This window comes from Ambystoma mexicanum, chromosome 12 (genome assembly GCF_040938575.1).
Source record: "Ambystoma mexicanum isolate Mex_15411 chromosome 12, UKY_AmexF1_1, whole genome shotgun sequence".
Taxonomy (NCBI): Eukaryota; Metazoa; Chordata; class Amphibia; order Caudata; family Ambystomatidae; genus Ambystoma; species Ambystoma mexicanum.
The window spans coordinates 968,313,697-968,341,241 of record NC_090936.1 but is presented as its reverse complement, the minus strand read 5'-3'; the positions used below and the strand labels follow the sequence as shown (position 1 = coordinate 968,341,241).

Genomic DNA, 27,545 nt, shown 5'->3' with positions numbered 1-27,545 from the left:
GCGACGATAAGCGTGAACCTGGGTGAGGGATGTCCACAATGAAGGGTTATTTAAAAAGACATTAAGGTTTTTGAATGTTACAAGTTGTTGATGTTCTGAAAGAAATGCTGTAGGAAACCTGACTGAGGGAGGATAACGTTGGCAGAAACATCAGAGCCCGGTTGAGGGGGATCCAGGGGTGAAGAGAAAACAACCGACGTGAAGGTTACTGAAAGGAACGTTTGTTTTGTTGTTTATGGCATGTCAGGCCCTCTGAGGCAAGAGACTTTGTATGAAAGGAATCGTGCAAAAATGTCCACCTGAGAATTGCGACGGCCGAAAATGCGGACTTTAAAAAAAAATAATGTTATACCCCTCTTACACCACATATATATGTGGGGGGGTATGGGATATTATAGTAATATGGGAGGCTGCGGGGGGTCTCCCCCCGCATATCTATGTGGTGCAAAGAGGGTTTAATAAAAATAAAAAAAGTCAGCATTTTCGACCGTCACAATTATGTGTGGTCTCAGTGATCACATAGATCTGTATGAAAGAGACTTGGCAACAGAAGGCCCTGATACTGCTGAAAGGAACTGTAACCTAGTGCTGGAGCAGCCCAGGAGTGTGCTGTGCTCAAGAGTCCCGCCTTGTCCCGTGCTAAAAACGTTGGGAAGGGAGACCCGGCAATAACATCCTGACTTATCATTTGTGAACACTTCTTTCTTTTCTTGTGAACACTATCCCACACTATTTCGTAACTTAGCGGTAAGGATTGGCAATCGTTTTTCTTAGTATATGCCCTTTTTATTTGACAAGACGCCACTAGCATTGCCTTATTATTTGATGGTCTTAGCTTGCTCCCATCTTAGATTTAGGTTTAGATTAGGCGTTCTTCTCACCCATTTATACATCTTAATAAACACCATTGAACCGTGATCACTTGTGTCTGTCTTTCCTGTTGCCACCATGAGTTCATTGCAGAACGCAATCCAATTACATGGCTTTGCCCATCCCAGGAAAGTGTGTGAGGAAGCGGGATTTCCTCGTCTGGTGCTACAACCATGGCAAGAATGCAGCCATAACACCATCACCCCAAATGCAACAGAAGCCATATGTATGGTTGCCTGAAGTATGATTACAAATGACCAAACTGTCACTTAAGGTTGTGATACAGTATGATCAAATATCAGCCCAGGTATCAATGTAACTATGCGGGCTCTCAACTCTAGTATTAACACAACTATCCAGACTATCAATACTGTTGAACGAACAGTCACCATGTTACTGAATGGATCCATGTAGTCTTGTTGCAGTCTAGTTTTGTCAAAGCTGTGTTCCTCGGCCCAGCTTTCCTGCTGCGACAAGACATTGTTCACTGCCTGACCCCACCCTCCACATTCCCTACTCTTAAGCAGAGGACACCGCTGCAATCCATGTTCTCTCCCCCACCCACCCCAATCCCTATTTCTCTCATCTTCTGCGGCAGATACCCACAAAAATTCAGATCCCCCTCAAGGCCCCATTTGGTTCCGTCCCTTGACTCTCCCCTCACCCAACACCAAGTAACACCTCTGCCGTTCTGCTGCAGCCTTCCAACTGAGATCCCCTCCTTACCTCTCACGTCATGCCTCCAGCACTTTCGCTTCCTCCAAACATGCATGAATAACACACGTGCTATTTCCCGAAAGGCTGCGGTTCGGGAAAGGCGGTCTGCCGGGAAATGCATTTAGATGAAACTGGGCATTACCCACTGAACACTGCAGCATGGAATGTCAAACTAGGTATGAGCACAGCTGCATATCAATCACCACAGGTGTTATATGAACTGTGACCCTGACAATCTAAAAAACGACTGCTGCTATTGTTACACCACACCAAGGGTCATACTAAAGCAGCCACGAGCCACAGTAGCCAACACACCATGGTTAGCATACAGCTGCATAAACTATCTGCAACGATCTGAACATGCAGGCACAACTATCAACCCAAAACATAGCCACAATGACAGTCCCACGTATGAATGGCCACAACAAGTCAACTGTGTTACATTATTTATAGACATCACAAGACTACACTTTGAAAAATATTTTTATTTTGTAGAGAATAGAACCTTCTGGGATGCCATAAGCGAACAATTTGGTCACCATTATTAACAATAATAATAATAATAAGATAATAGAATAAAATAGTGAAGGATTCTCCCGTCACCTTCTCTTTGAACAGACAAATTTACAGTTGGGATAGTTAGAATTGCACATGGCTTAAATTGCTTTGGAATGGGTGATAGGCCAGACAGTGCTCACTGTGCTGTTAAGGGACTAGGCTTCTCTCACTGCGTCCAAGTACAAGCTATCAACTGGAAGTTTACACTTTGTGAAGACACTTTTGTATGATGGCCAGGTTAACATCTTCTGTGCGCTGCAGGTTTCTGTGTGGACACATTTCTTGGACTTGTCCAAATATGTAATGGGAAAGCTGCTATGACTTTTAGAGAACGAACACAATGCCAAACAGATGCACACAAACACTGGCATCTCTTGTCTGATGGAGACATCACCTAAGGATCTAACTTGCCCATAGAAAAACACAAAACTATGATAAAGGAAGGCATTCTGAGTTGGGACCTAAATTAGGACCTATCAGAGGATTTTGTCCTACGTTAAGTTATTACATCCAAGGAGGGCTTATGGCCGACTGACTGGTGGTGGATTCAGCGAGTCTTTTGTGACCTCAAATGAGTAAGATCTGACTGATAGAAAATGAGAGATCTCCAGAGAGTTATAGTTGGTCCATGGTGTAACACCAAAATATGACTTCTACAGACATTATGGTCTAATTCATGGAGAGACCGTGAGGTGTGACCTCTGCAGAAGGATATGCATAACAGACACAGGAAACGTGCTGCATCAGTTGCACAGAAAAATGAGGAGACAGCGAAGGGTGCAAACAACAACAACTCCTTGGTGCTTCATGTGACGATTAGGACTGAGATCAGAAACTGAGATCAGAACACCCATCACTGTTATGGGCTGGGACCTTCAAAGGCATTACAGCTGTGAGTAAGCTGCTGTGATCACCATTTATAGTGTTTTGATGTTTCTCTATAATGTATGAGTATAAACTTTCTTTTTGAAGATAAGTGATTTTATTTGAGTCTTGTAGAAAAAATAGGAACACTTGATTACTTTGTACCGTCTTGTATTTTTAATGTTGTCACTAAATGCAGATTCTGTAGTTGAAGGCTTACAGGGAAGTGTAAGGAACCTCAACAGAGATGGCAACATCACCAATATGCTTGTCACAACACTCGAAGGGTAGCACTGATAGTTCCAGTTACTGAAGTTCGAAACATCACTTTACCCACCAGACTGAACACCTATCAACAACTGAAAGAGCACATTATGGAAGTGTGCAACGTATTCCTTCGGCAGAGTGGCAAACCCTTTTGGGCCAATTCCACGTAAACAGTTGACAAGGAGACCCTACTTGATTGCGTTACAAACTCATACATTGAATGAGGCCCCTCACAGATGATCTGCTATAAAAGGTGTGACTGATCGGATACAGGGCACAGTCCAGTCAGCGTACACAGAACAACCTATGTAGAGCTGCGTCAGTGCTAGTATCTACTCGCTTTATAGGGAAGGCTAAGGAAATGTTACTTACTATAAAATGCTACAATGACATCAGACCACCCATTGTCAGTAACACACATGTCCTGTAATTTGAGTGTTGTGGGGAGAAATAATACCCTATAACACTCAAGACCATAAAATCATAGTCAAATCATAATTACTATAAAATGCTAACCAACAGAATGATGCCCAGATTTTCACTGTCAATCTGCTGGTAAACAACATGAACAACTATAATAAAACAAATAGAACATTTTTAGCAAATAAGACTCCGATGCTGGAGTCCAACATCAGAGAACTGTTACCAAATGAGTATCTGCATGCTACCCATATCTGTGAGGTGATTAAAAGTTTCCATCCCTGGAGCAGTGAGGTGAGAACCACATGGACCAGAGGGAGACAATTCCTTCAGGAAGCCTTAAATAAAATAAAACCTGTAATGTATTCACCTCCCCCACCTGTCAGAGGATGGCTGGAAATAGATGAACATTGAAGCCTAACCCCTCCTATCCTCCAGCATTTCAAAGGATGTCTGCAATTGGGTGAAATCCATAATCCACCCTTGAATACTAGTCTTATTAAGAGAACACGTCTGGAACTGAATGGAAATTCAACTCTTCCTTCCCAAATCTGGTTATTCATTTTCCCTTTTCAGTAATTAATGCAACATGAGTGAGAGATTGCCTGACTGTAATTGAACGTCATAGATTTCTGCAAAGAAGTCACTGCCCCGAACCTACAGAATCCCCCACCCCAACCATAGTTGAAAATCCTGAATGTAACAAAAATATAAAATACCCTGATTTTATTAAAGATTCCCTGCTAATAAGATCTCCAAAATCCATTTCTTAAGATGAAATCGCATTGGTGTGGGATTTGGGAATGTCAGTTTTGTCACCAATAACTGCATCTAGATTATGCTTTCCAGATTACAGAATGGGATGTCACTCTCAACCTAATGCCTAAATGCCATTTTAAAATGCACCAGGCACAAGATGCAAACACAACCCCATGATCACAGATCTCATAAGCAACTATGTCCCTGCACACAGAGGAGCTCATGTCAAGGCACCTGGTGCAGCCACAATCCCTAGCGTACTAGGTACCAGATTCACCAGCAGCTCCTATATATGTTATGAGCCCTTGAACACCCTGGCTGTGGGATGTAACCATAGCTCTGTGAGCACAAGCGTTCAAATGCCTCAAGCACAAAACGTAGCCACAGCCCTGTGTGCATGCTCTTACACAACCTTCAAACCAGAGTATCAAGCCATTCTTCGTACAAAAATGTCCGTAACCTTGGGCATATACTCCCACATATGCCTTAGGAATGAGATGCAGTCACAGCCATTTAGGCGTACACGGCCACACATCCCAAAGGTACTTTGATGTTCTACAGCTGTGCACAAGTTTTCACAGACACTGAACCGTAGATGAAGTAAAAGCCCACATTGCAGGAACTAATGCATTCTGTGGACCTCAAGGGAGGTTACAACACCCTATGCACAAGTCCCCCTCCCCACACACACACACACCGAAGCCACGAAATGCAGCCACAATCCCCTGAAAGTTCTTACATGCAATCACACCAAATGCTGCCACAGTTCCCACAAGATTCTGCAAAAAATCTATGTGCATGAGCTCTGACACACAAGCTGGGTGCCACATGAAGCGACAATTTCACATACAGCTGCTGCTACACACCTTGAGACCTGGATGCAGAGACAATCCTCTCTGCATCAGGTATCATACCCCTCAGGCACAGTGAAATGCCACTTATGCAGACAATGGTGTAGGACTTCTGTTTCAAGGCCATATGTCTTCAGAAGAGGCACTAATTTAATCACGTTTCATTCTTTTGAGTTCTTCCCTATTGGAAGAATGCCACAGGCAGCTGTGATGAGTGATGTGTTTCAGAAGAGACTTGATAGTGGCTCCTTGCACACAATTGTGCTTTGCTTTAATTGCAATGTATTTTTGCCCGGCAAAGACCTTCTCACAGACTAGCTGATGGCACAGCTCTGTCAGTTATTCTTAAGAAGATCTACAAATCAAACTGGTCCAGCAATCCATCTCTGAATCCAGTATAAGTTTTCCAACATTTGACAAGCACATCCTGTGTCATGTGATCACTCCTGTTAGTTGCGATCTCAACAGTCTTCCACTTAGCTCAAAGTCTCTTTGTCCAACCAAGCTGCAGCAGGGGCTTATGCAGAATGTCAGGTGGGTCGAGCCAAGTGCCTGGTTTTGGGGGAGAAAATGAGGATAAGCTTGAGTCACTTAGTGTTTATATCATGGGGATATCACAATCGACCTATGAAACACAGAACAAGGAGGATGTGCACCGTCAACAGGTATGCAGTGACCAACAGAGGTGTCCGCGTTCGGGAATAGAAAAGATACTGCATTAAGCGCTTCACTCTGGAGTTGCTGCGAGTCTGTAAAACAAGGCGAGAAACAACAAATCACTTAGTGACACAACCTTCCCACGAGAGAAACCATACATTGTTCTCAGTGGCAAAGTTTGCCTTGGGGTGAAAGAATAATTGCCAATGGAAGAGGTTACTCAGAAGAAATAATACATAACTTTAAGTCACATGGATTGCGGGTTGATCAATTTGACAATCAGTGAGACAGGCTGGAAGAAAATGTCTTGCAGTGAAAAAACATTCCATGCTCAGTTACGCAGGTTGACTAGTTTCAGTTGTGAAATAACACATCACTGAAGGTGACCTTGGTTGGCTAACAAGATTCAGTGATCTTAGTGGAGATGTATATTTTGGGACCAGAGCTGGAGCAAATATAACATGCCATATATAAAGAGACAGGGTGAACTAAAGTACTAACCAACAGTAATCCTTAAGTTTGAAAAATACTCACAAAACATACATTTTATTCAATCTTCAATAAAACATGATAAAACCACATACAATAAAAAGCAAAATACTCGTGACAGAAAAAATGGAAAGACAACCAATGGTCACAATTTTTCTAAATACCAGTCAATGGAACAGATCAGGTTACCTCTGAATTTCTTCAGTCCAACAAATAAGGGTAAACTCCGTTCTATTACAGATGTGTTTGTCTCTCAAGAAAACCAAGTCCTTAAACAATCCTGGTCTTTGAGGCAAAAGAAATTCAGGGGTAACCTGATCTGTTCCATTTACTGGTATTTAGAAAAATTGTGACCACTGGTTGTCTTTCCCTTTTTTCTGTCACGAGTATTTTGCTTTTTATTGTATGTGGTTTTATCATGTATTATTGAAGATTGAATAAAATGTATGTTTTGTGAGTATTTTTCAAACTTAAGGATTACTGTTGGTTAGTACTTTAGTTCACCCTGTCTCTTTATATATGGTATATTTTCTTCCCCTACTTACAGGGTCCTGTGTACACTCCCCTTCTGTTTAGGGGCAGTGTGCATCCGGGGGTTTCCCTTCCACATTTAGAATTTTGCAAATATAACATGGCAGGTAGAAGACAGTGCATTTGGACACAGAAGCTATAGAAGCTGTGAGACATTGGGCTGGCGGCAGAGGGAGAAGGTTCTAGGCATCATGAACATACATCTATACTCTAAATGGTACAGGCTTAAGAACACGAGTGCTGTGAGCCATTTTCGGAAAGGAAAAGATGTTAACATGAGCAATGACCAGTCACTAGAAGAGGCAGGATTTTAAAACTGTAATACGGTTTCAATTCCAATATATTTTACATGGCCTGTGGTAGCGGCCATGTAGTTATGGTTAAGTTGCTCACCTCATAGAAAGAGCTTTTTTTGGGCGGTTTATAACTAACCCCCCTTACCCCCAGACGAATCCTCACAAAACTTTGCAAAAAAAGTATATGGCCCCCTCGTAATAATTCTGCATAGTCTGGTGTGGTTTCGTCAAGGGTGGGGTACAGTTATAGAGAAGGGGGGCCCAGAATTTGTGGAAATCCTCCTAGATGCAATGGAAAACAACTTTGCTCATGCCTACAGACCAAACCGCTGGACAGATTTGTGATGTCGTCTATGATGTCCTGGGTGTTAGTCTTAGCAGTGCACAGTGGTGGTGTGAGTTATGGTTGCTTAGCTTACCCTAACTGGGGAATTTCTGGGGGTTTTCGGTTTTACTTGTAACCATAACATCCCTTTCATTGAATAGATACATATGTATGTTTTGTTAGTGTTGGTGTAACAATATTTGACTAAAGATTTTACTTGCCTAGTGTGCATTTTAAAGGCCTAATAAACTATTGTATATTTTTTTAACTTACCTGTCTAACTAGAATGACTGGTTTTGCTCTGTGTGGACTCAATGTAGCCCTATGCCAATCTCACACCGTTCCTGAGACTAAGCCTTGCCACTCTGCTACCCTACCTTGATTGGGTTTGGCTAACCTCTCAATGTCTTCCCTGGTGGCCTTGATAGGGTGGCCTCCCAGAATCCTTCCCCAAGGGCTGATTTTGGAAATCCATCTCAACTCTAGCCACTCACTGGGAGTGGAGGGTCATAATGGTAGGTCGGTAGGACTGCCACTCAGCCTTAGCCACTCCCACAGGAAGTGAGAGGGATAGTCCAGAGACCTATACTGGCCTCAATCAGTTAAGATCAATATAGAGGCTGCCATGATAGGTACACATAGAGCCCACATAGTTGTAACAGCCATTTTGACGACACCTCATGGTCACCTAGAACAAAGGAAGCCCTGAAACATAAAACCGCAGAGGAGGATTTTATTTGTTTTAAAGCATGTGCCGCAGTGGCTACCAACAAGGTACATTGGCTACCAATGCAGTAACATGGCTTGCACATCTGGTGAAGTCGAACCTAAAGTACACATACTCTGTAAAACGTCTGTGGGGGTGATACATCACCCTAGGGCAAAAATAGGGAGCCCGAGGGACACCTGTTAATGGATGCCATAGGATTGACCCAATACGATATACCTTATATAAGGTAAAAAGGGATCTAATAGCAGTGGCACTTCAGGAGAAGTCCCTCTGGCCACCAAAAAGAGATAAAGGAACCAAAAAAGACAGGGGGAAAAGGCAAAATTAAGAAGCCTCAAAAAGTGGCCCTACAATAACCAAAATAGAAATTCTGGTTTAACACTTTGGATGAATGGAACTTTTGAAGGGAGTCGTCAGCCTTGGCCCCAAAGAGGTTTGGGTGCATCCAGGGTTAGGGTTTTAAATCCTAGAGTTCCAATCAGGGCTTCCTAAATTCTCCTGCTGCCTCCTCATCTGCTGGGTCGAGCCTTTCATGCTGAAACAATTTCTTGGGCAGTTTATCGGCAGGATCTTTTGCTAGGCAGCAGGTTACTGTTGTCACCTAGAAGGGTGCTGGGACACCAACACCCCACCTAATATGTTGCTTGCGATGTCAGAGGGTGCCTCCAGCCGTTGTCCCCACCCTGGGATCATTTTCTGCTGGTATGTCATTGTTTCTTGTCCAACAAACTGCCATGAGTCACCTTCATGGGTTCCCACGTCTTTACAGAGAAGCTACTCCTCACTGATGACGCCCAACAAGGCCATGTCTGGGGTGTAACTGGAATTGGTTGTGATGGAAGAGGACGAGAGAGGACGGTGCACAGAGTCCGGTGGGTCCTTTCCTCGAGTCAAGAAGCCGGTTGTTCGGCAGACACGAGACGCTGCAGGAGAAGCTCTGTAGAACGTTCCCCGGACCCCCTGGGATCCCAGGACCCCTTGGCCTTGGTGGGGCACGGAGCATAAAGGTTTTCCTCTGGCTGGAAAGAGGCCAGTTGATCACTGTTGGTGGAGCTCTAGCAGGCACGTAGGAACATTTGGTGAGTGCACTCGGCACCCCAACAGTGTTTGTGTATGCAAACCCGGCAGTGGTTCTCTGCTGATGCCTGTGTACAATTTTCAAACTCCAGAGCTATATTGGAACTGCGCTGAGTTGGAGTGGAGTGAAATAATTGTGAATTCCTACTCTGTTTTATTGATTTTAATGCTGCACGCGGTTTGCAGAAGCAAAACCTGCCAATTTGTTGTGTCTTAGCCATTCAGGAACTAGGCCAGACTGGATAGATTGATCCGGATCGACTCTCACGCCCCCTCTGAGATAACTGCCTATTTCCTCCATTTGCAATTGTATTTTTGAAATCTTGAATTTGATCTTCGCTACTTCAGTTCTTACGGACTGCATGTTTCTCCCAATTGTGCAATGGCCTGTAGTTCCAGGCTGCGTAGTCAAGCTGGGGCATCAGAAATAACATTTATCCATATTCCTCAATTACAACAACACTCGTCTAATTGGAAGAGGATGTGTCTAGGACTGAGGAATTACACCCTGTACGAACTGAGGAAGAAAATAATGTCGGACTTGGGTGATCCTAAATCCAGACCTCTTGAAAATGGAACGCAGAGTATTAGCAAGCCATCTTCACGCTTTAAATCAACATCTTTGTGTCAACCTTCTACAAGTTCCTTTTCTTCTGTGGGGGAGTTAACTTCTCCAATAGCTGGCCATAAAATTACCAATTTCTTCTCCAAGTCTGGCGCCAGTACTGAAATTTGATCTATTATTTCCGGAGGTGGCACTGCAGTTATTGGCAGGACGAATATAAACGATATTAGCATGATTGAATTTGCTGACAATGACATTGACGCAGTGTCCAATTTTGCAGTAGAGGAAATAGGAGTAGGAAACTCTGTAAGGCTTGTCCAGCAGACTTGCGATGCCTCCTGTATGGGTTCCCCCACTGAACTGACACATTTTTTGAAGTTGTCCACATTCAAAGCTGACAATTTTAAAAAAATATTAGCAGATAAGGTGGGAAAAATATATTTGGATAGGGGGTATAACAATGTGGGAAAAAGATCTGATGTGCACACATTTGATGGAGTTCTTGCTTTAAAGAAAAGGGAGTTGCGCAAAGATATTAGGTCAATTATGTCCTCCGATAATGTTTTAGATCGGAGTAAGCAGAGAAAGCAAACTTACAATAAATTCTGTAAGGGCCATCAATCAATATTATTGCAGAGAGATGCTGAATTAATGATAGATACCTTGATTAAAAGGGACTCGAGAGGATTTTGGGAGATTATTAATTCCCAAGGGGGCGGAGGCTCCCATAGCTGCACTGAATGCAGAATCTGAAGCATCTTGGGTTATCTATTTTGAAGAACTGTATTTGTGCTAGGGTGAAATACTGGTAGGACCTTCGGGTGATTTATGTACAGTGAAGGATGAATGGTAATTGGTATTCAACACTGATTTGGTGTGTGATATGATCAAGCGAAGTAAGCCCTCTCTGGCCCCCGGCCCCAATGGCCTGACTAATAATATTTTAAAGGAAGATCCCCTGATATGGGCACTAATGTTAACCTTCCTTTTTAAGGATGGTCCATCAGCTAATCAGTTTCCCAGGAATGATCGTTCCAATAGACTTCTGGGCATCCTTTGACAGAGTGGATCGCAGAAGATTATGGGCAAAAGTAGCTGGTTGGGGTGTGCCGGGTGGCCTGTTGAAACTGATAATCGGGTTAGATGAAGGCTCTAGGATTAAAGTTTGGTTAAATAGAGAAGGTGATCTGTCCCGAAACATTAAGACCAACTCAGGCCTCAGGCAGAGGTGTGTTTTGGCCCCCTGCCTTTTTAATCTATGTTTCCGATGTCGGCGAATTACTAAAAGATTCTGTTTTTATAGCTCTGAAGCTTGGGACTCTGAGAATTCTCTTGGTTGCTTATGCTCATGACTTTTTAATTTTTTTAATTTAAATGTGTTTATTGGTAAAGTGGCAACAGCATCCAGCATCATTACATTACTATAAGTATAGATGGTATTACAGTACTTCAAATTTACTTAAGCGTTAAACATTCTCCACCGTGTTCTGTGGGCGTAAGGCATACAACATACATTTCTTGAGTACTCGTTCAGGTTGTGAAATAATAAGTCTTTGCACCTGTTTGCTTCACAGGGCTTGGCTGCCGGATCAATAGTAGTGGTATGGGTACCTCAAATATATCAGTCTAAGGTATAGAGTTACCAGAATTTGCACCTGTTTGTTCCACAGGTACAAGCGGCCAATTTAACAACGGTGATACAGATCAACGCTTCTGCATCTAAATTTGTTTCTTCTTTAAAGATTGGTCTTTAATGTGCAAGTAGTCAGGACCTTTGCCGCTCCCATTACAGAGGACTCAAGCCAGGGATATTCAGCAATTCGATCAACATTTTTCCCCAATCCACACTATTGTCCGCCTCCTCATCGACCGGAGCTTGGTCTCTAAGTAGCTCAATCTCTGCCAGCCCCCATCAATATACACCTTTCAACCACAGCTGAATTGATGGGCTTTGGATCATTCCAAGAGATCGCAATTCTACGTTTAGCTAGTATAAGTAAGAAGGACGCTATTTTCTTTTGGGGTTTTGTTCACTTCCCCCTGGCAGTGTCCCCCATAGGCACGTTTCAGGTGTGCACATATACTTGCTATTGGCCCAGGAGTTAGTCTTACTTACTACCTCTTCCCAGAATGCCCTGATCACCTGGCAATCCCATGTCATATGCCAGAAGCCTGCTGTGGTCTCCTTACATCTGGGGCAAGTGTGGTTGTTGTGGATTGATCATGTGGAGTCTGCATGGTGTCATGTATACCCTGTGGGCATAATTATATTGAATGAGTCTGAACCTGATGTTCCTCGACACCTTATGGGTTTATTCCCATATTTCGATCCACTGTTCTCGGGTATCTCTCTCCCAATATCCTGCTCCCATTTCGCCTTTGTTAGGCGAAGTCTGAATGCAGTAACCTCTGGGAACTCTACAAACAACTATGACTACAGGTATAGGCAACCCAACCTTTAGTATAAGCTTGTACTACACAGTTTTGGTAGCGTGTTGAGCACCCAGGCTTATCTCAAGAGGGGAAATGTGAGCTGTAGTGGAGTTACACAAAGATTCACAGTTACAGGTATTCAAATAAACTCTTACACTCAAGGTTTCTTCCATAAACAATGAATAATTTATCAGTCAGTTAAAAAGCTTTCTTCAGAAGGGAGCAATAAAAGAGTAACACACAAATATACTTCAATACTGTACACTTTGAGTTTCTGAATCAATGAATTATTACTTAATATTTTAGATAAGGCCCTTTTGGGATGGCCCACAGACACAACCTACAACCACAGGTGACATCAGTAACAAGGGTGCTGGGGACATGAATACCTTACTGTTGGCATTCAGACTACTCTTAATAAAGTATGTAAAAGGAAAAGGTTATTAGAACACAAGAAATTACAAATATTCATAAGCAGGGAAAATACTTTTAGAGTTCACTAGAAGAGTCATTCAATTCAATATGCTAAGCCGAAGTCAATGGGCAAAAGTCTTGGACAGGATAGAGCACTTCTGGTAAGTAATGGAAAAGTCTTTGCATAAGTTCTTAGGAGTCTTTGATAACAAGAAGAATCAAATGTAGGGCCACAAGCTGATTAGACTTGTGAGTTGCAGAAGTTACAAGCACTTCCACAGTAAGTGGTAAATTCTCTTAGACTTGTTTCACAGTACCTTGGTAAAGAAGAAAAGATGCAGCTGAAGACTTCTGTTTGTGTGCAACTCTGCAGATCTCGTTGTTCCTGGGCCTCAGCTGTGGGGGGACAAGAGGGAGGACGTCCGGGGACTCCTGCACTGTACTGGCACTGTCAAAGCTTGCAACCAGCAAACTTTACTTTCAGTGACTGTTTCACATTTTGGCTCTGTGCGTGACAGGAACTAGCAATAAGCGCGGTTCCTGGCTGTCAAGGTTGACTTACCTCACATCTAAGATCCCGCACTCGACTGAGAGGGGTCAGGCTTGGTTAGTCCTGCTTCATGGGAGTCCGGAGGATCTTCCAAAAGCTTTAGGCCAGCTTACAAGCAACGCACACAATCTGGTGTCCCTCTCCCTGGCTCTACGGTTTCCTGCAGAAACTCTGAGGAAATTCAACCAGCTCTGAGATGGGTGTCCAGGTGGCTTACTTGGGAGTTGATTGGTCCCACCAACTCAAGGGGAGAAGTCGTCCTTGCAGAGCTTCTGTCGATGCAAACTTTGGTGATTCGGTCCTGCAGCAGGGCTTCACTGGGCAAACCAACGGTCCAGGAGTTGCAGCAGCTGTCCTCTTCAAGCTCTTCTTCGGTTCCTTCGTCCAGTGGTCGACTCTGCTTTCCAAGCCAAGAGACTCGCCTTTTATTCAGTTCTCTTCTATTCATTCTAGCCTAGCTGTCACTCACCCAGCAGGGTGGCTGTCCTTGCCGGACAGTCAGCCAGCCAATCACCACAGAGTGCATTTTGATCTCCTAGGAGACTAAGCACAGGGAGTTTCGGGCACCACCCTCACTTCCTGCCTACCCCAGACACTCTGGAGCCAGAGGCGGGTTTCACTCCTGAAGCCCGCCAAAGGCGAATGAACAAAGAGACCAAACCTGGTTTGGCGTGCAGAGAAAAACTCTAATAGGACCTTTTCACAAACACCTGGCGAAAAAAGAAGACCGGGCACCATTTTAACAAGGATGGCGGGACGCCATTTTGAAAAAGATGGCTCCTGCGGTTAACGTTACCGGGTCCGCGGACGGTCGTGGTTAATGCAAACATTGGTAGTTCAAAACAAAACCACTGCCACCAGCCAGTCAATTGAGGAAAGGGTAACATAAAAATGTTACATGCGCATTTAGACACAGGGGATACTAAGTATACCCTCCAGCACTCTATTGTAAGCTAGGATGTGCTGGGTCTAGCAAGTACAATGCTAAGTAAATTCAATTTCACTTCACTGATCTGGGAAACAGTATTTTATCCCAGAGAAGGTATCTAAGCCTTGGGAAATCAAAAATACTTCCCTGTGCCACTGCACTGAAGGTGCTGTGTGACACAATTGTAAAAAGATGATGCCTATGGAGTTGGTTAGACTCCATAACCAAAAAGGAAATAAAAACAGAAAACAAATAGAATTAAAAGTACAAAGTCCCAAAGTTCAGCAAAAGAGCTGGGGGTCTCTAATGTAGAGGAATAAGCACATTTTTGAGAATTCTCCCTAACAGCCTTCACAGCTTATTCCAGAAGTTTCTTCCTTTTCCTCATCAGCAGATACAGGCGTGATATCAGACCCCTGCTATGGGTACTGTGTAGCATCTGATGCATCAGGGGGCTATTTTCTGATTCTGCTGGAGTCTCCTACCATAGGGCAGCTATTCTTTTTACAATTCGGGCACAGCTTAAGAAAGCCCCTTCAGGCATCTAATATCATTGGCGCCATTCCTGGAATGGTAGCAATTTCCCTTCTCCATACAGATCCTCCAGTTTTATACACTCTTTGCTTCGTAATTTTGCCAAATCAAGATTGATCAGTATTCCCCTGATCTCTGGGTCAAACTCAATGGTAGGTCCGGACTATACGGATGGGAGTTCTGTGATATCCCCAATGTCTGTTTAAAGAGTTCCTGTGGTACTGCATAGATCGCACTCTTTCCCTTAGTTACCATTGCATCCCATAGTAGTTCAATTCCCTTCCTATGCATCGGAAAATCCCCCAATAGAAGTTTCAAGTCTCCTTCCGGTGTACCGACCCAGTTGGAGACTGTTTGCAGTTGGGCCGCTGCATAGTATACTTTGTAATCTGGCAGTGTAAGTCCCCCTTCCGTGTGTGGTCTTCGCAGAGTGGTTAACGCTACCCTCCGTCTATTCAACCCCCAGAGCAGTTCCCCTATATAGGTATCTAGCATCTTAAAGAATATTTATTTTATTTTATACGGGATGTTGGTGAAGAAATACAATAACCTGGGCAACACACCATTTTAAACAGGGGTATTTTCCCCATCAAAGAGATTGGTAAGGTTTTTCAGAACTTTATAGATTTCCCTATACCTGCTAGTGCTCTACCCATGTTAAACTCAAACGTTTCCTCCAGTTCATGGAAGATTGTGATTCCCAAGTAGCGAAAGGATTCTGTCTCCCAACGAATCCCCCATTTCGGGAGTAAGTTCACAGGTTGCGTACTCATTGCCCCTAGAGGAAACACCAATAATGTTTCATTGTTCACGCTATAGCCGACAGCTTCCTGAAATTGGACAGTACCTCTAGTATTATCGGGATATTAACCCTGGGGTTACTCACATTCGCATCATCTGCGTACAATGATTTATTGTGCGTTATGTCACGAACTCTGACCCTTGTCTCTTATATATAGTGCCTAAAGTATCCTGCCAGAGGCTCTAGCGCTAGGGCGAATAATATTGGTGATGCCGGGCAACCCTGCCGGGTGCCTCTTTCAAATGACCCCTTCTCGGATATCCAGTCGCCCGTTTTCACCTGGAAGTTACCGTACAGTAGTTGGATTCACTGCTGCATTTTGTGGCCCATCCCTATATCTGTTAGGATCCTAAATAACCATTTCAACTCCACAGAATTGAAGGCCTTTGTTGCGTCTAAGGCCATCAGGGCTAGTTCTTCTTCCAAGTGGCGGACATGTGCCATTATAAAGTGTAGTCTCCTGATGTTCATAGAAGTATTTCACCCCCCTATAAAGCCGCATTGGTCAGGGTGCATGATGTTAATAACTGCCTTCTCTAATCTCAGTGCTATTATCTTCCCCAGTATCTTCGTGTCAACGTTTAAAAGCGATATGGGTACGTATGATCCACAATGAGTAGGGTCTTTTCGGGGCTTTGGGATAACTGTAATCAATGCTTCTCTCATTGATTTGGGGAGGGCGGGGGGGACTCCTCGAGTGAAGGCCTCCTTATAGACGCTCGGTAGCACCGGGAGTGATATATCAGCGTATTCTAGATAGTACGGTTCCATGTGTTAAAATGGCGGCAAAAATGGCTGTGGACACAAAATATTGCGGCAAAAAGGCAGTGGTTTTGCCGCCGCAATCCATGAAAAGGATGCGGGGGACACCCCCGCAACTCCTGGACCCATTATACCATTTAAGTGGAGCGGGGTACAGCCCTGCACCCGTTAAATGGTGTAATGGGGTACACCTTTAATTGGTCAAACCACAGCATTTTTGCAGCAATTTTATGACTGTATACCGATAGTACTCCACCGGCAGGGAGTCTTGTCCCGGGGGGGGTCTCCATTTCTGTTTTGTTTTGAATGCCCATTCAATTTCCTCAACCTCCATGGGTCCTTCCAGCATTTCCCTTTGACGTGTCGTCAATTTAGGCATGTGTGCTATTTCTAGTAGGTCTGAAGCCTCCTCTTCCGAATATGTTCCCTCGCTTGAGTACAGTGATTTGAAGTATTCCTGAAAAACCTCATTGATCTGCTGCTGCGTGGCTACTCTGGATTCTGTACTATCCTTGATTTGTGTAATTGCTCCCCTCGGGTGTTCTTTCTGGATCAGCCACGCTAGCAGCTGACCCGCTTTATCCCCTACCCCATGTAACCTTTTGGTGTAGCAATCCCTATCGAATTTAGTTAGGGCTTCTTGGTGTGAAGGTCGAGATATGACGGCCTTTACCAGATCCTGCCCCAGCTTTCCCTCTTTCCTCAGGTCGATCTCTAGATCCCTATTTACTTCTTCCGATTGATTCTATTGCTGGGTAAGAGTTTTCCTGATTCCCACCGCTTTCGATAGACACACTCCTAGCACTGTCACCTTAAGGAAGTCCCACAGAACACCCACCTTGTCTACCGGCCCTTCGTTGTCCTTCAGAAAGGAGATCATTTTTTCTCTCAGGGTTGTATTAAAGGCTCTGTCTTTGAGTTGCTATACTCCTAGTTTCCAGGACGGTATCGCTGGACTCCGACATCCCACCTGTAATACCATAACCAGTGGGGCATGGTCAGAGATCACTTTCCCCAAGTATTCTGCCTGGGTAAATCTATGTGCGCCCTCAGTACCCGTGAATAAGTAATCTAGGCGGGAGTGTGTCGCGTGCACCAGTGAATAGAATGAATATTCTCGATCGTCTCCATGTGACCCCCTCCATAGTTCCTGCAAGTCCAGTTCCTCTACCAATCTATTGAGGGAGCGTGTTGATCAGGGGCGTTGGTAGGTTCATGTTCCCGTCCGGCCTATGTTCGGGTCTAAATAACAATTACATTTCCCCCCATCTTCCCCGCAGATGAGAATATCTGGCCTGTCTTTACCTATTAGCTCGCCCACTTTTTGGAAGTAGTCTTCATTGTCCGTGTTAGGTGTGTACGAGTTTACAATGTTAATGTTAAAGGATATTTGTACCGCGCACTATCACCTCCGGAGTGGTCCCCTGGCGCTCTGGCGGCTCTGAAAGAGGGAGGGGGGGTGAGTTAGTGGGAATAAGCTGGAAAAGTGCAAGAGAGCAGTGATGTGCTTTTGGCACCCTCAGCCAAATTGTGTCCCTCTAATGTGCCCCATATGATAAATATGAGTACCTCATCATCCCCCATGGAGGTCTCCAGCTGTTGTGGTATTTTGGCATCTACCCAGATTAGCACCCCTGGGAATATGACGAATATGAGGTTCCCACTAGCGTACCTCCCCACCTTCTCCGGAGATCTTTCAAATCTTCTTCAACCATGTGCATCTCTTGTAATAATGCAATTTGAATGCCATGTCTGCGTAAGAATTGTAGGACCTGAGAGCGCTTAGATCTCCTGCCCATCCCACGTATGTTCCAGGTTCCTATCTTGATCGACATTCAAGTTGTTTTGGAATATCATTCCCCCCCAGACTTCCCCTCTATTGGGTTTGCCATATTTTCCCTCTGTTTCCCTGATTGTGTCCTTTTAGTTGCCCTTACCTCTAAGCCATAAACCACTCCCGGGTTATACCAACCATGTTGTATGCCGCCAATTTGTTGATGGTGTGTTGTCCTCAATAGGTTTGTGCTGTCCCCTCTACTCATTTTCCTTTTCCCCTCATCTGCCCACTCCCTCCCCCCTCCCGGTTTCGTCCCCCTTTTGTTGCCCATATTCCCCCATATTTCTCACAGGAGCCAATTCCTGCCTCCAGTTGGGACAGACCTCTGCCACTAAAAAATGTTAAAAAAAGATTGGACTGCTTAGTCCTTCGGTCTAGCTTATGTTGGCGAGACTGTTGGGGACGCAGTCAGGGGTTCAGCCTCAACGTTGGCTGTAGACTCTGATGCTCCTCTTCTTTCTCCTCTATGGTTTAAGTTCTCTTTGCCTGCTATGAGATTTTCCTCTTGCTTCCCTTTCTTTGTACTGGCCCCTTCCATTGTTGCTTCTCTTGAGGTTATGTCTTTGTTTGTCAGTTCAAAGGGCCTTTATCGCTTTTGGTCTTCTCGGTCTTTCCTCGCTTCCGGGTTGGTGGGCCGGCCATATTTGGATTCTATCCAGATCGGGCTTTGTTGGGTGTAAGGAAGAAGTGCGACTGGTTGTCTGCCAACACCTTCATTTTGGCCGGAAAAAACATGCATCGAAGGCCATGTTCTCGGAGTTTCTTTTTTATTGAGTCGAAGGATCGTCTTTGTCTCTGTACCTCTTGCATAAAGTCCAGGAATATCAGGATCTGCACATTTTTCATCTGTATGTTCGCCAGTTTTCGAGCCTCTTGCAGGATCACATCTAGGTCTCTGAAATTGAGTAGTTTAGCTATTATGGCCCGGGGTGTTGCTCCTGGAGGTGGGGGGAGGCCTGGTACCCTATATGCTTTTTCAACTGTGAACAATTTGGAGAGGCCACGGAGCTGTAGTGTTTCCAGTACTATTTTCTCCACAAAGAATTCTGTGCTGTCCCCCTCCATCTGTTCCGGTACCCCCACCAACCAAATGTTACATCTTCTAGAGTATCCTGGGGCATCCTCTGCTCCATCTTCTAGGGTCCTTGTGGCTCCGACGAGGCCCTGGATTTTACTGCGCATAGTTTCCACCACGTCCTCCAAGTCACTTATTTGTTGTTCTGCTGATGCCACCCTTTCATTTACTTTCCCCAGGTCCGCTCGCACCAATGAAATGTCCATGCCTACTTCTTGGATCCTGGTTTCCAGTACCTTCCACGTACCCTGAATGGCCGTCATGAGATTCTCTAAGGACACTCCCCCTTTCCCTGTAGGTGCGCCTGGATGCCCTTCTTATTGATCGTTGGTCTGCTGGCCGTTTTAGGTTTGGCGCCAACATACATTACCATCTTTTGTTGGCCTTTCACCATTTTGTGACTGATTGTCTAGTTGACTCCTCTGAATATGTCCCCAACCTTCGCAGTCAGTGTTATGTCTAATTCTCCTTCTGCGTCACTCCAGACAGGTTTCTTCCTAATCTGCTATGTGTTTACTGTGTCTGTCTTTTTACGCCCATTTGTTCTACGGGGTGCACTTTTGGCTCTATGTGTACTGTTGTGTCTGTGGACCCCTCTTGATTCCTGTGGGTTGCTCTTCTCGGGTCTATAGCTTTATTTCACCCTCCTCTTGCCGCTCTGGGGAGCGCTTTCCACGCTGTGTGCACGGATTGGAGGTCTTTCTGGCCTCCAGGTATACCTTGGGTAACAGGATGTGTGCTTCTCTTGTGGCCCGGAACCTCTGTCAGGAGGACTGCAGGTGGCCTCCACTGGTTGTAGCTTGCCCCGCGAGTGAGGGTGTCTGTTTAAACTCAGCCTGGGTTGCTGTTTGATGATGCAAGTGTCACCTTTACTGTTGCTCCATCTCCCGAGTGTAGTAGACTGTCAGGTGTGCACTTTAATATCCCTCTGTGTGATGGTCAGCAATCACTTTCCTGGTCTCCGTGTGTCGGGCCCACTGTAAACTGTGTCTTCATGCCCTGCGCAATTGCTGTTCTCTTTCCCGTTCTATGTGTCAGCTTCAGCTGCTTTTCGTATGTGGTTTCCCCAGATGGACGAGTTTGCAGTCTGTATTAATGTAGTTATGGGAGAAACATCTCCCACTCCGGTACGGCTATCACAGAGTTTTCCAATTAGCAGTCGCTAACATTACTCACGGGTGCGGAGTCATCCCCCCGGTGATTTCTGCCACGAAGCTGTGTTATTGCTCACCTTTGGGGTCCACGTCCTTGGATCCTACTTAGGCCGGATCTGCTTGCAGTTGCCTTGCATGGTGGGGGATCGTCTCTAGTAAGCCTCTCTATTGTCTCCCTCTCAGCGGGCCCAGAGCGCAGCCTCCGATTGCACTGATGAGCTCCGGTTTTCACCCACCCTTGCGAAAGTGCTCAAAGTGTTTTTTTTTGTTTTCACCAATGTTCGTATGGGGAGTCCCGTGTGACGGGGTCTGCGACCTGTCTCCGCTCGGTAGTCTTGTCAAGATGGCGCCCGACCCTGGATGTTTCTAACCTCGGGACGTTTTATTTCACCCCATCAGTGTGTCCTTTCCACAGAGGAAGCCTTCTGATTGCAAACAGCAGCCAAATTCAGGATATTTCTGCTAGGATGTCTGGCGGCCTCAGCGGAGCGACGTGTATTAGGACCTCACCGCTCAACAGCGCCCCCGAAAACGTTTACAATTTTTGATAATACTAGGAGAGAATCTTGCAATCCGTAAAAGAGGAAAGAAATTGCGCTCACCCAAAAGGGTATTGGAAAACACTAGTCTTAATTGTGCCTTGAGCATAACTTATTTGTGTTTTCAAATAACTGCTTATCAGGGATTTGAGAACATTTGCACAGTTTTAAAACTGATGAGGTCCAACCAGAACGAAACACGTGTCTGGGGTTGCTGTTGGTTCTCCTGTTCAGAGAAGAATTGCTTAGCATTTCGGTGCTGGACTGCCGTAGGGCAAGACAAAGACTGATATGTTTTAGATATTTCTCCTGTGTGAAAGATAGTGTGCTAAAGACTCTGGGTAAGACTCTCGTAACCTGGACTAATGTCCGCCAGAGGGACTCCCAGGACCCCCCTTGTTTTTTGCCCATTTCAGTAACTTTGGGTCTCACCCCAAGTTACTAGGGGAGTCCAGATGTGGACCCCTTGCTCACTATTCTTAGAGAAGGCACAGCTCCACCCTATTGATGAGGTCCAACCAGACCGAAACACGTGTCTGGGGTTGTTGTTGGTACTCTTGTTCAGAGGAGAATTGCTTAGCATTTCGGTGCTGGACTGCCCTAGGGCAGGACAAAGACTGATTTGTTTTAGATATTTCTCCTCTGTGAAAGATAGTGAGCTAAAGACTCTGGGTAAGTCTCTCATAACCAGGACTAATGTCTGGCAGAGGGACTCCCAGGAGCCCCCTTGTTTTTTGCTTCTTCCTGCCCAGGATGTGTGTCAGGGTGTGTGTGTCAGTGTGTGTGTGGATGTGTCTATGAGCGTGTGTGTATGTCCATCCCAGGTAGCAGGCTGGGACCATTTAGTCCCAGTCCGCATCCCTGGTGCTAGAAAGTTTGCTACTGGGGCAGATGCGGAACCAGTAGTTGTCCCTAACTGGATAACTACTGGCTGTTTGAATGGTGCAGATCTTTATCATTGGTGGGCTTGGACGCTTGGACTTGCTTTGAGCTCCAGTTTTGGATAAGAGGAACACTCCTGCAGCCATTCTGGAGATATATGTTTCAGCCAAAAATCTTTTGAAGAAGAGCAGTCTGCTGATAACGACTTCTGCAGGGGACCAGCAACCTCTCCAGGGACCAGCCTGGTGAAGCTCTGCCTCTCTGCCTGATCTCCCAAGACCACTGTTGGTGCTTCAACCCATGAACTAGTAGTGCCAACTAGTCTCAACGCCTTCTCGATCATCCAGCCCCTCAGAGCCTATTGAAGTGTCCCCGGACTTCCCAGTGGACTGACAAGCTCCCTCTGGGTCTACATTGCCAGAATTGTTGCTGTTCCGCATTTAAACCTCAGTGGTCACCAGCTTTTGCCACAAGTCACCTTCTCTCAAATGTCAAATGTCCCATCTTCAAGGAAACCTGTCCTGGAGCAACCTCTGTTATGTGACTGGCAGGACACCTGCAAATGATGATCGTCACTGAAACTCTCTTTCCTCCATCCCGTGAAATGTCCTGAACAGGTCTGCATCGTTGGAATCTGCATTTCTTCATCGACAGGGATTGCATTCTAGCAGTTGCACCCAACCGGAAGAATCCTCAAACCTGCAACCCCTGGGCAACTCTCACCCGAACAAAGGACGGAACTACTTCCCAGACGATCCATCGCGACATATGGGAAAATCAAAGTCAGGGGGGTAAGTAAGCATACCTGTGTCTATTCCCCTCATTCTCCACTAGATAAAATTGGCTGCAAAGCCCTTTGACTGCTATCTCCCTCTTTCTTACATTTGGTCATCAAACCTGGGTCAAGTATCCTGCCCCAGGGTTAGCCTTCGGTCTGAAAGAGAGAGGACAACTCACCTGTATTTTGGTAAATTGTTGCTGAACGTTTAAATAGTTTTAAACTATTCTGAATCACCACCACAATTCCATTGCATCCCCTTTGAGAACCCATACCTTTGAGAATCCTTGTGTTGGAACCTGTGACATTTAAGCATAAGGTCTCATACATCTAAGGGTTGGACTTCTAAAGTATAGAGAACTAAACATATGACTGGTTCTAACAGTCTTACCTACATGTGCATTACTAACCTATTACATGTGGTTAGTTATTTAATGATGTATTGTGAGTGAACATACGGGTAATTGTATACATTTGTATTATATGGTGGTGTGTGATAAAACTATCTGCTATTTTAATTTTTCGGTGTGTTCTAAAGTCCTAAATAAATAACTGTATTTTTAGAACTGACTGTCTAAGTTGAAAAATTGTGCGTTACCCTGTCTGGACTTATTGAGGGCCCCTGAACAAAACTATACTCTCCCGAGATGAAGCCTCAACTGCTCTCCATTGCTACCTTGATTGGATTTTGGCTAAACTCTCGGAGTCTTCCTGTTCACCGTAACTAGGGTGGTGTCTTAAAATCTGCACAGCAGGGTTGATTTTAGAAACCCATCCTAACAATAGACAACTAAGGAACACCCCCAAAGAACAAGTAACTTACCCGTGGTAACGTTCATTCGACTGGATGTTCCTCCCACGTATTCCTCATCTTTGATATTCAAGTCTGCTTGCAGATTGCTTCGGAAATGTTTTTCATAGGGCCGAGCGTCGTCGAGTCTTGGTCCTCAATGGCCTCCGTAGCGTCCCTTGTGACATCGAAGCTGGTATATGAAGCACGTGCGCTGACTGTTACCTCAGTTCTTAGTTTTTTCCCCTCCTTTAACTTGCATGCTGTGTCATAGGAAGAGACAATCTTGACGTTGCTAGAAAGGAAGGTGTAAGACACAAGAATTCTAGGCAGGCAAGAGAGGGATGGATGAGAGGGCGATGAGGAATACGTGGGAGGAACATTTAGTCGAAAGAACATTACCACAGGTAAGTAACTTGTTCTTCAAATGGATTGTGTCCTCCCACGTATTCCTCATCTTTGTTAGGCGGTGGGTGGCAAGAATTTTTTTATTTGTTAATATTATGGAGGACGGCTTTGCCAAATTTGGCTTGCTCTCCTGAAAAAGAATCTACAGAGTAAAATGTACGGAAAGTGTCAAGGGATGACCAGGTATCTGCTCTACAAATGTCTTGAACCGGCACACCTCCTTCCAGAGTTGTAGAAGCAGCCACCCCTCTAGTGGAATGCGCCCTCAAAACTACGGGCACATCTTTGCCTGTTAACGAGTAAAACTATCCATCTAGAGATTGTTTTGTAAAGGCCATGCCTAATCTTTGACCAGCAAAACCGACGAAAAGCTGATAATCTTGGCGAATACTTGCAGTCCTTGTAATGTAATAGCTTATTACCCTTTCCGGGTCTAGACGATGTAGTCTCTCCTCTTTTGATGAATGAGAAGGGTAAAAAGATGGCAGTACAATACATTGTGACACAATGTTTGGAAGGAAAGAGGCCCTAACTCTTAAAATTACTTTATCCATGGAAAATTAGGTAAAAAGTTGTTTGGCAGATAAGGCCTGTAGCTCACTTACTCTATGGGCAGACGTGATAGCTACTGGAAAGCGTGAAAGGATCTAGTTTCTTTTCCCTGCACCAGCTGCAAACCTTATTCCAACGGCAGCAGTACAGGGATTTAGTTGCTGGTGTCCTTGTCCAACGCAACACTTCCATTACGTCTTCCGGAAGGTCCCAATCCTTATATCTTACCCTTTCAGACACCAGGCATGAAGATTGAGAGTCCTGATCTCTGGATGAAGAATGCAACATCCCTCCTGCGAGAGTAGATCCTCTCTCTTGGGAAGACTAATTGGAGGGCAGATGGCCATTTCTAGAAGGTCCACTAGGGTACCACTTTCTCCTGGCCCAATCAGGATCATGGTTTTCCCGAACTTCCTCAACCTCCAGATTACATGAGGAATGTTAGGGATTGGCGAAGCGTGAACAGCAGTGGAATCTCCCAGTCCATCACAAACACGTCCCCTAGAGCTCCTCTTTGGGGAAATTCCCTGGAGCAGCACAGCTCACACTTCCAGTTGACACTGGTCACGAACAGATCCACTTAAGGGGTTCCCCAAAGGGTGAAGATCTCCAGAAGGACTTCCTGAGCTAGTTACCACTCGTGGGAGATCATCGTTTGCCTGCTTACAGCGTCCACAGCTGTGTTCTTTTCTCCAACTAGATGAACTGCCAGAAGGGTTACTCCTTCTCTTAGTGCCCAGAACCTGAGCTGCACTGCCTTTCTAAACAGGGGCAGTAACCCAATGCCCCCTCTCTTGTTGAGGTAGTGCATGGCCACTGTGTTGTCCGTCATTATCAGGACACTCTTCCCCCATTTTGAGGGCAGGAAGGCCATCGGTGCTAGTCTGATTGCCCTCAGCTCCAAAAGGTATATATGGAGTCTCGATTCCGACTGAGACCAGTGTCTGCTTATTGAAAAAGATCTCTCATGTGCGCTCCCCATACTGTGAGTGAGGCGTCTGTCACAACGGTCATCTCTGGCCATGGTTGCCAAAAGGGTTCTCCTCTAATGACATTCTCTCGGCTGGCCAACCACGGGAGATCCTGGGTGAACTTTGTTGGTACCTGGAGAAGGTACGTCATTCTGCCAGAGAATTGAGACCACTGGGATCTGAGAGCCCACTGAAGGGATCTCATTCTCAGACTGGCCTCTGGGACCAGAAAAATGCAGGATGCAATGAGACCGAGCAACCTTAGGATGTTGAAGGCCGGAAGACGTTGGGCACTCTGGAATCTTTGGACCATCTACAAGAGATGTTGAACCCTTAACTTGGTGGCAAAGATTTTCCCAAAGCTGAACCCAGGACTGCTTCAATGAATTGAAGCTTCTATGAAGGTGTCAAGTGTGACTTCTTGCAGTTCAGGGACAAGCCCAGCTCGTGGAGGAAGTGGCAGGAGCGACAGATGATTCTGAGACTGTTCCGGAGAAACAGCCCCGATTAACCAGTGTGGGGTACATTTATCAGTCCAGCAGAACTCCCCTACATCACCAAACTGCATTTCAGCAGTTACAAGCAGAATGGCTGCGATGGCTCTGCTGAGCGCTATTCCCTTGCATTAAAACTGCGTTTTGCAGTTACAAAAATAATGGCAGCGCTGTCTTTGCCAAACCCATATGGGGCGAGAGGGAACATGGAACACCCCGAGAATGGCTGCCAGTGTTTTCTTCATGTGCGCCAAAGAAAATAATTCAAAGGCAGCACTGCTATGCTGCCAGCTCAAAACTTCCCACTGAAAAAGAAAATGTTCTGCATTTAAAATGACTGCGCACTGATGCCCTTTCCATCTTTTCAACATTACCCAGTTTGGTTCCAGTAAAAGACATTCATGTACACCCATATTCAGGGTGTACATCAGCAAATGGGGGCATTCCTCACTGAATGGCATGTTGTGTCAGGCAAAATCTGTGTAAGAGCAGAGAACCTCACTACAGGCCATACAGCAAACGCTTTACTGTTTGCAACAAAATAACACAGGCAAACTATTCACAAGAAGCCCTCTCCCTCTTTGCTTATTTCAGTTTCATAGGTCCCTTGTGTTGGACAGATTTCTGTGTATGAGAAATTGACTAGGGCTATCAATAATGCTCAGAATACAAATGCAACGAAAAATCGCATTTGTAGCGACATCTAAGGAACATTAACCCAAGTGTAAAATGGTGCTTTCGCCGAACAAGAAAATGCCTTTTTAAAAGTGAAATGTTAAACTAAGCCTTTGTGCTTGCATAGAAATGTGATGGGGGTTTGCTTTAAAATATATATAGAATATTTATTCCCAAAAGACTTGCTTTTGGTTAAGAGAAAGAAAAATAAATAAATAAATAAAATTACTGTGAAGCGACCAGAGCAGGTTTGGCAGGCCCTGGCTTCAAAGGGCCCTGCTTTTCCTGGGAATAGAATTATCTTTCCCCAAGTGGACCAGCCCCCTGGAAACTATGAATGGGCCATGGGGTAGAATCTAGCACCCTCATCAGACGAAGCAGCACTGCTCCAGCATGAGACAATGGACTGCCAGTGCACATAGGTGTGAATTCCTGGTGACACCTCCCCTCAACTCAAACTGTAGGACTTCAAAGGCAAATCCATGGTAACACTGGGCTAAACTGACCAGGGCCTGACATTTGGCTGTGGCCTGGAAAGGAATGCCCATATTTGGAAAGCAAAGCCAGCTCAGTTGATTTCAGAGACTATTCAGTTTATGTCATTTATTTCAGTCAGTAATCAAAAGACATATTAATGTGAAATTATGACCATTTAAATGTCATGTTTGCGCCATTAAAATAAGACGAAGGTACTTCTAGCATGTTGGGAACGCAAACGCCAGGAAAATGTGAATTCTGGGGAAAACATACATGGTACAAGTTTGAAAATTAATGAGAACATGGCCAGTGATAATACGTATACATATATAAAATTGTAGAATTTTAGGTGAACTATTTTCCATGGAAATAGCGAAAGACTGCCAGAATAAGTACACAGCATTGCACCGTCGTGGGATTTGGATCAGCATGTGTCTGGTAAGATATGTAGTCTGCCCGTATTTGTTTCCTGATGATGACATTTGTAAATATGAGTGTTTTGTTCCATAACTGA

The 27,545-nt window shown here is 44.9% G+C and overlaps 1 protein-coding gene across 1 annotated transcript in view; it reads right to left on the bottom strand.

Annotated features, from left to right (window-relative positions):
- Window positions 1-2,052: 2,052 nt before the first annotated feature.
- Window positions 2,053-27,545, bottom strand: part of GOLGB1 (golgin B1) — a 959,320-nt gene continuing 933,827 nt past the window's right edge. Inside the window, exon 20 of the mRNA XM_069629448.1 lies at window positions 2,053-6,055. Within this exon, the coding sequence (XP_069485549.1) occupies window positions 5,921-6,055 (135 nt within the window). The 3' untranslated portion in view covers window positions 2,053-5,920. The remainder of the gene's footprint in view (window positions 6,056-27,545) is intronic.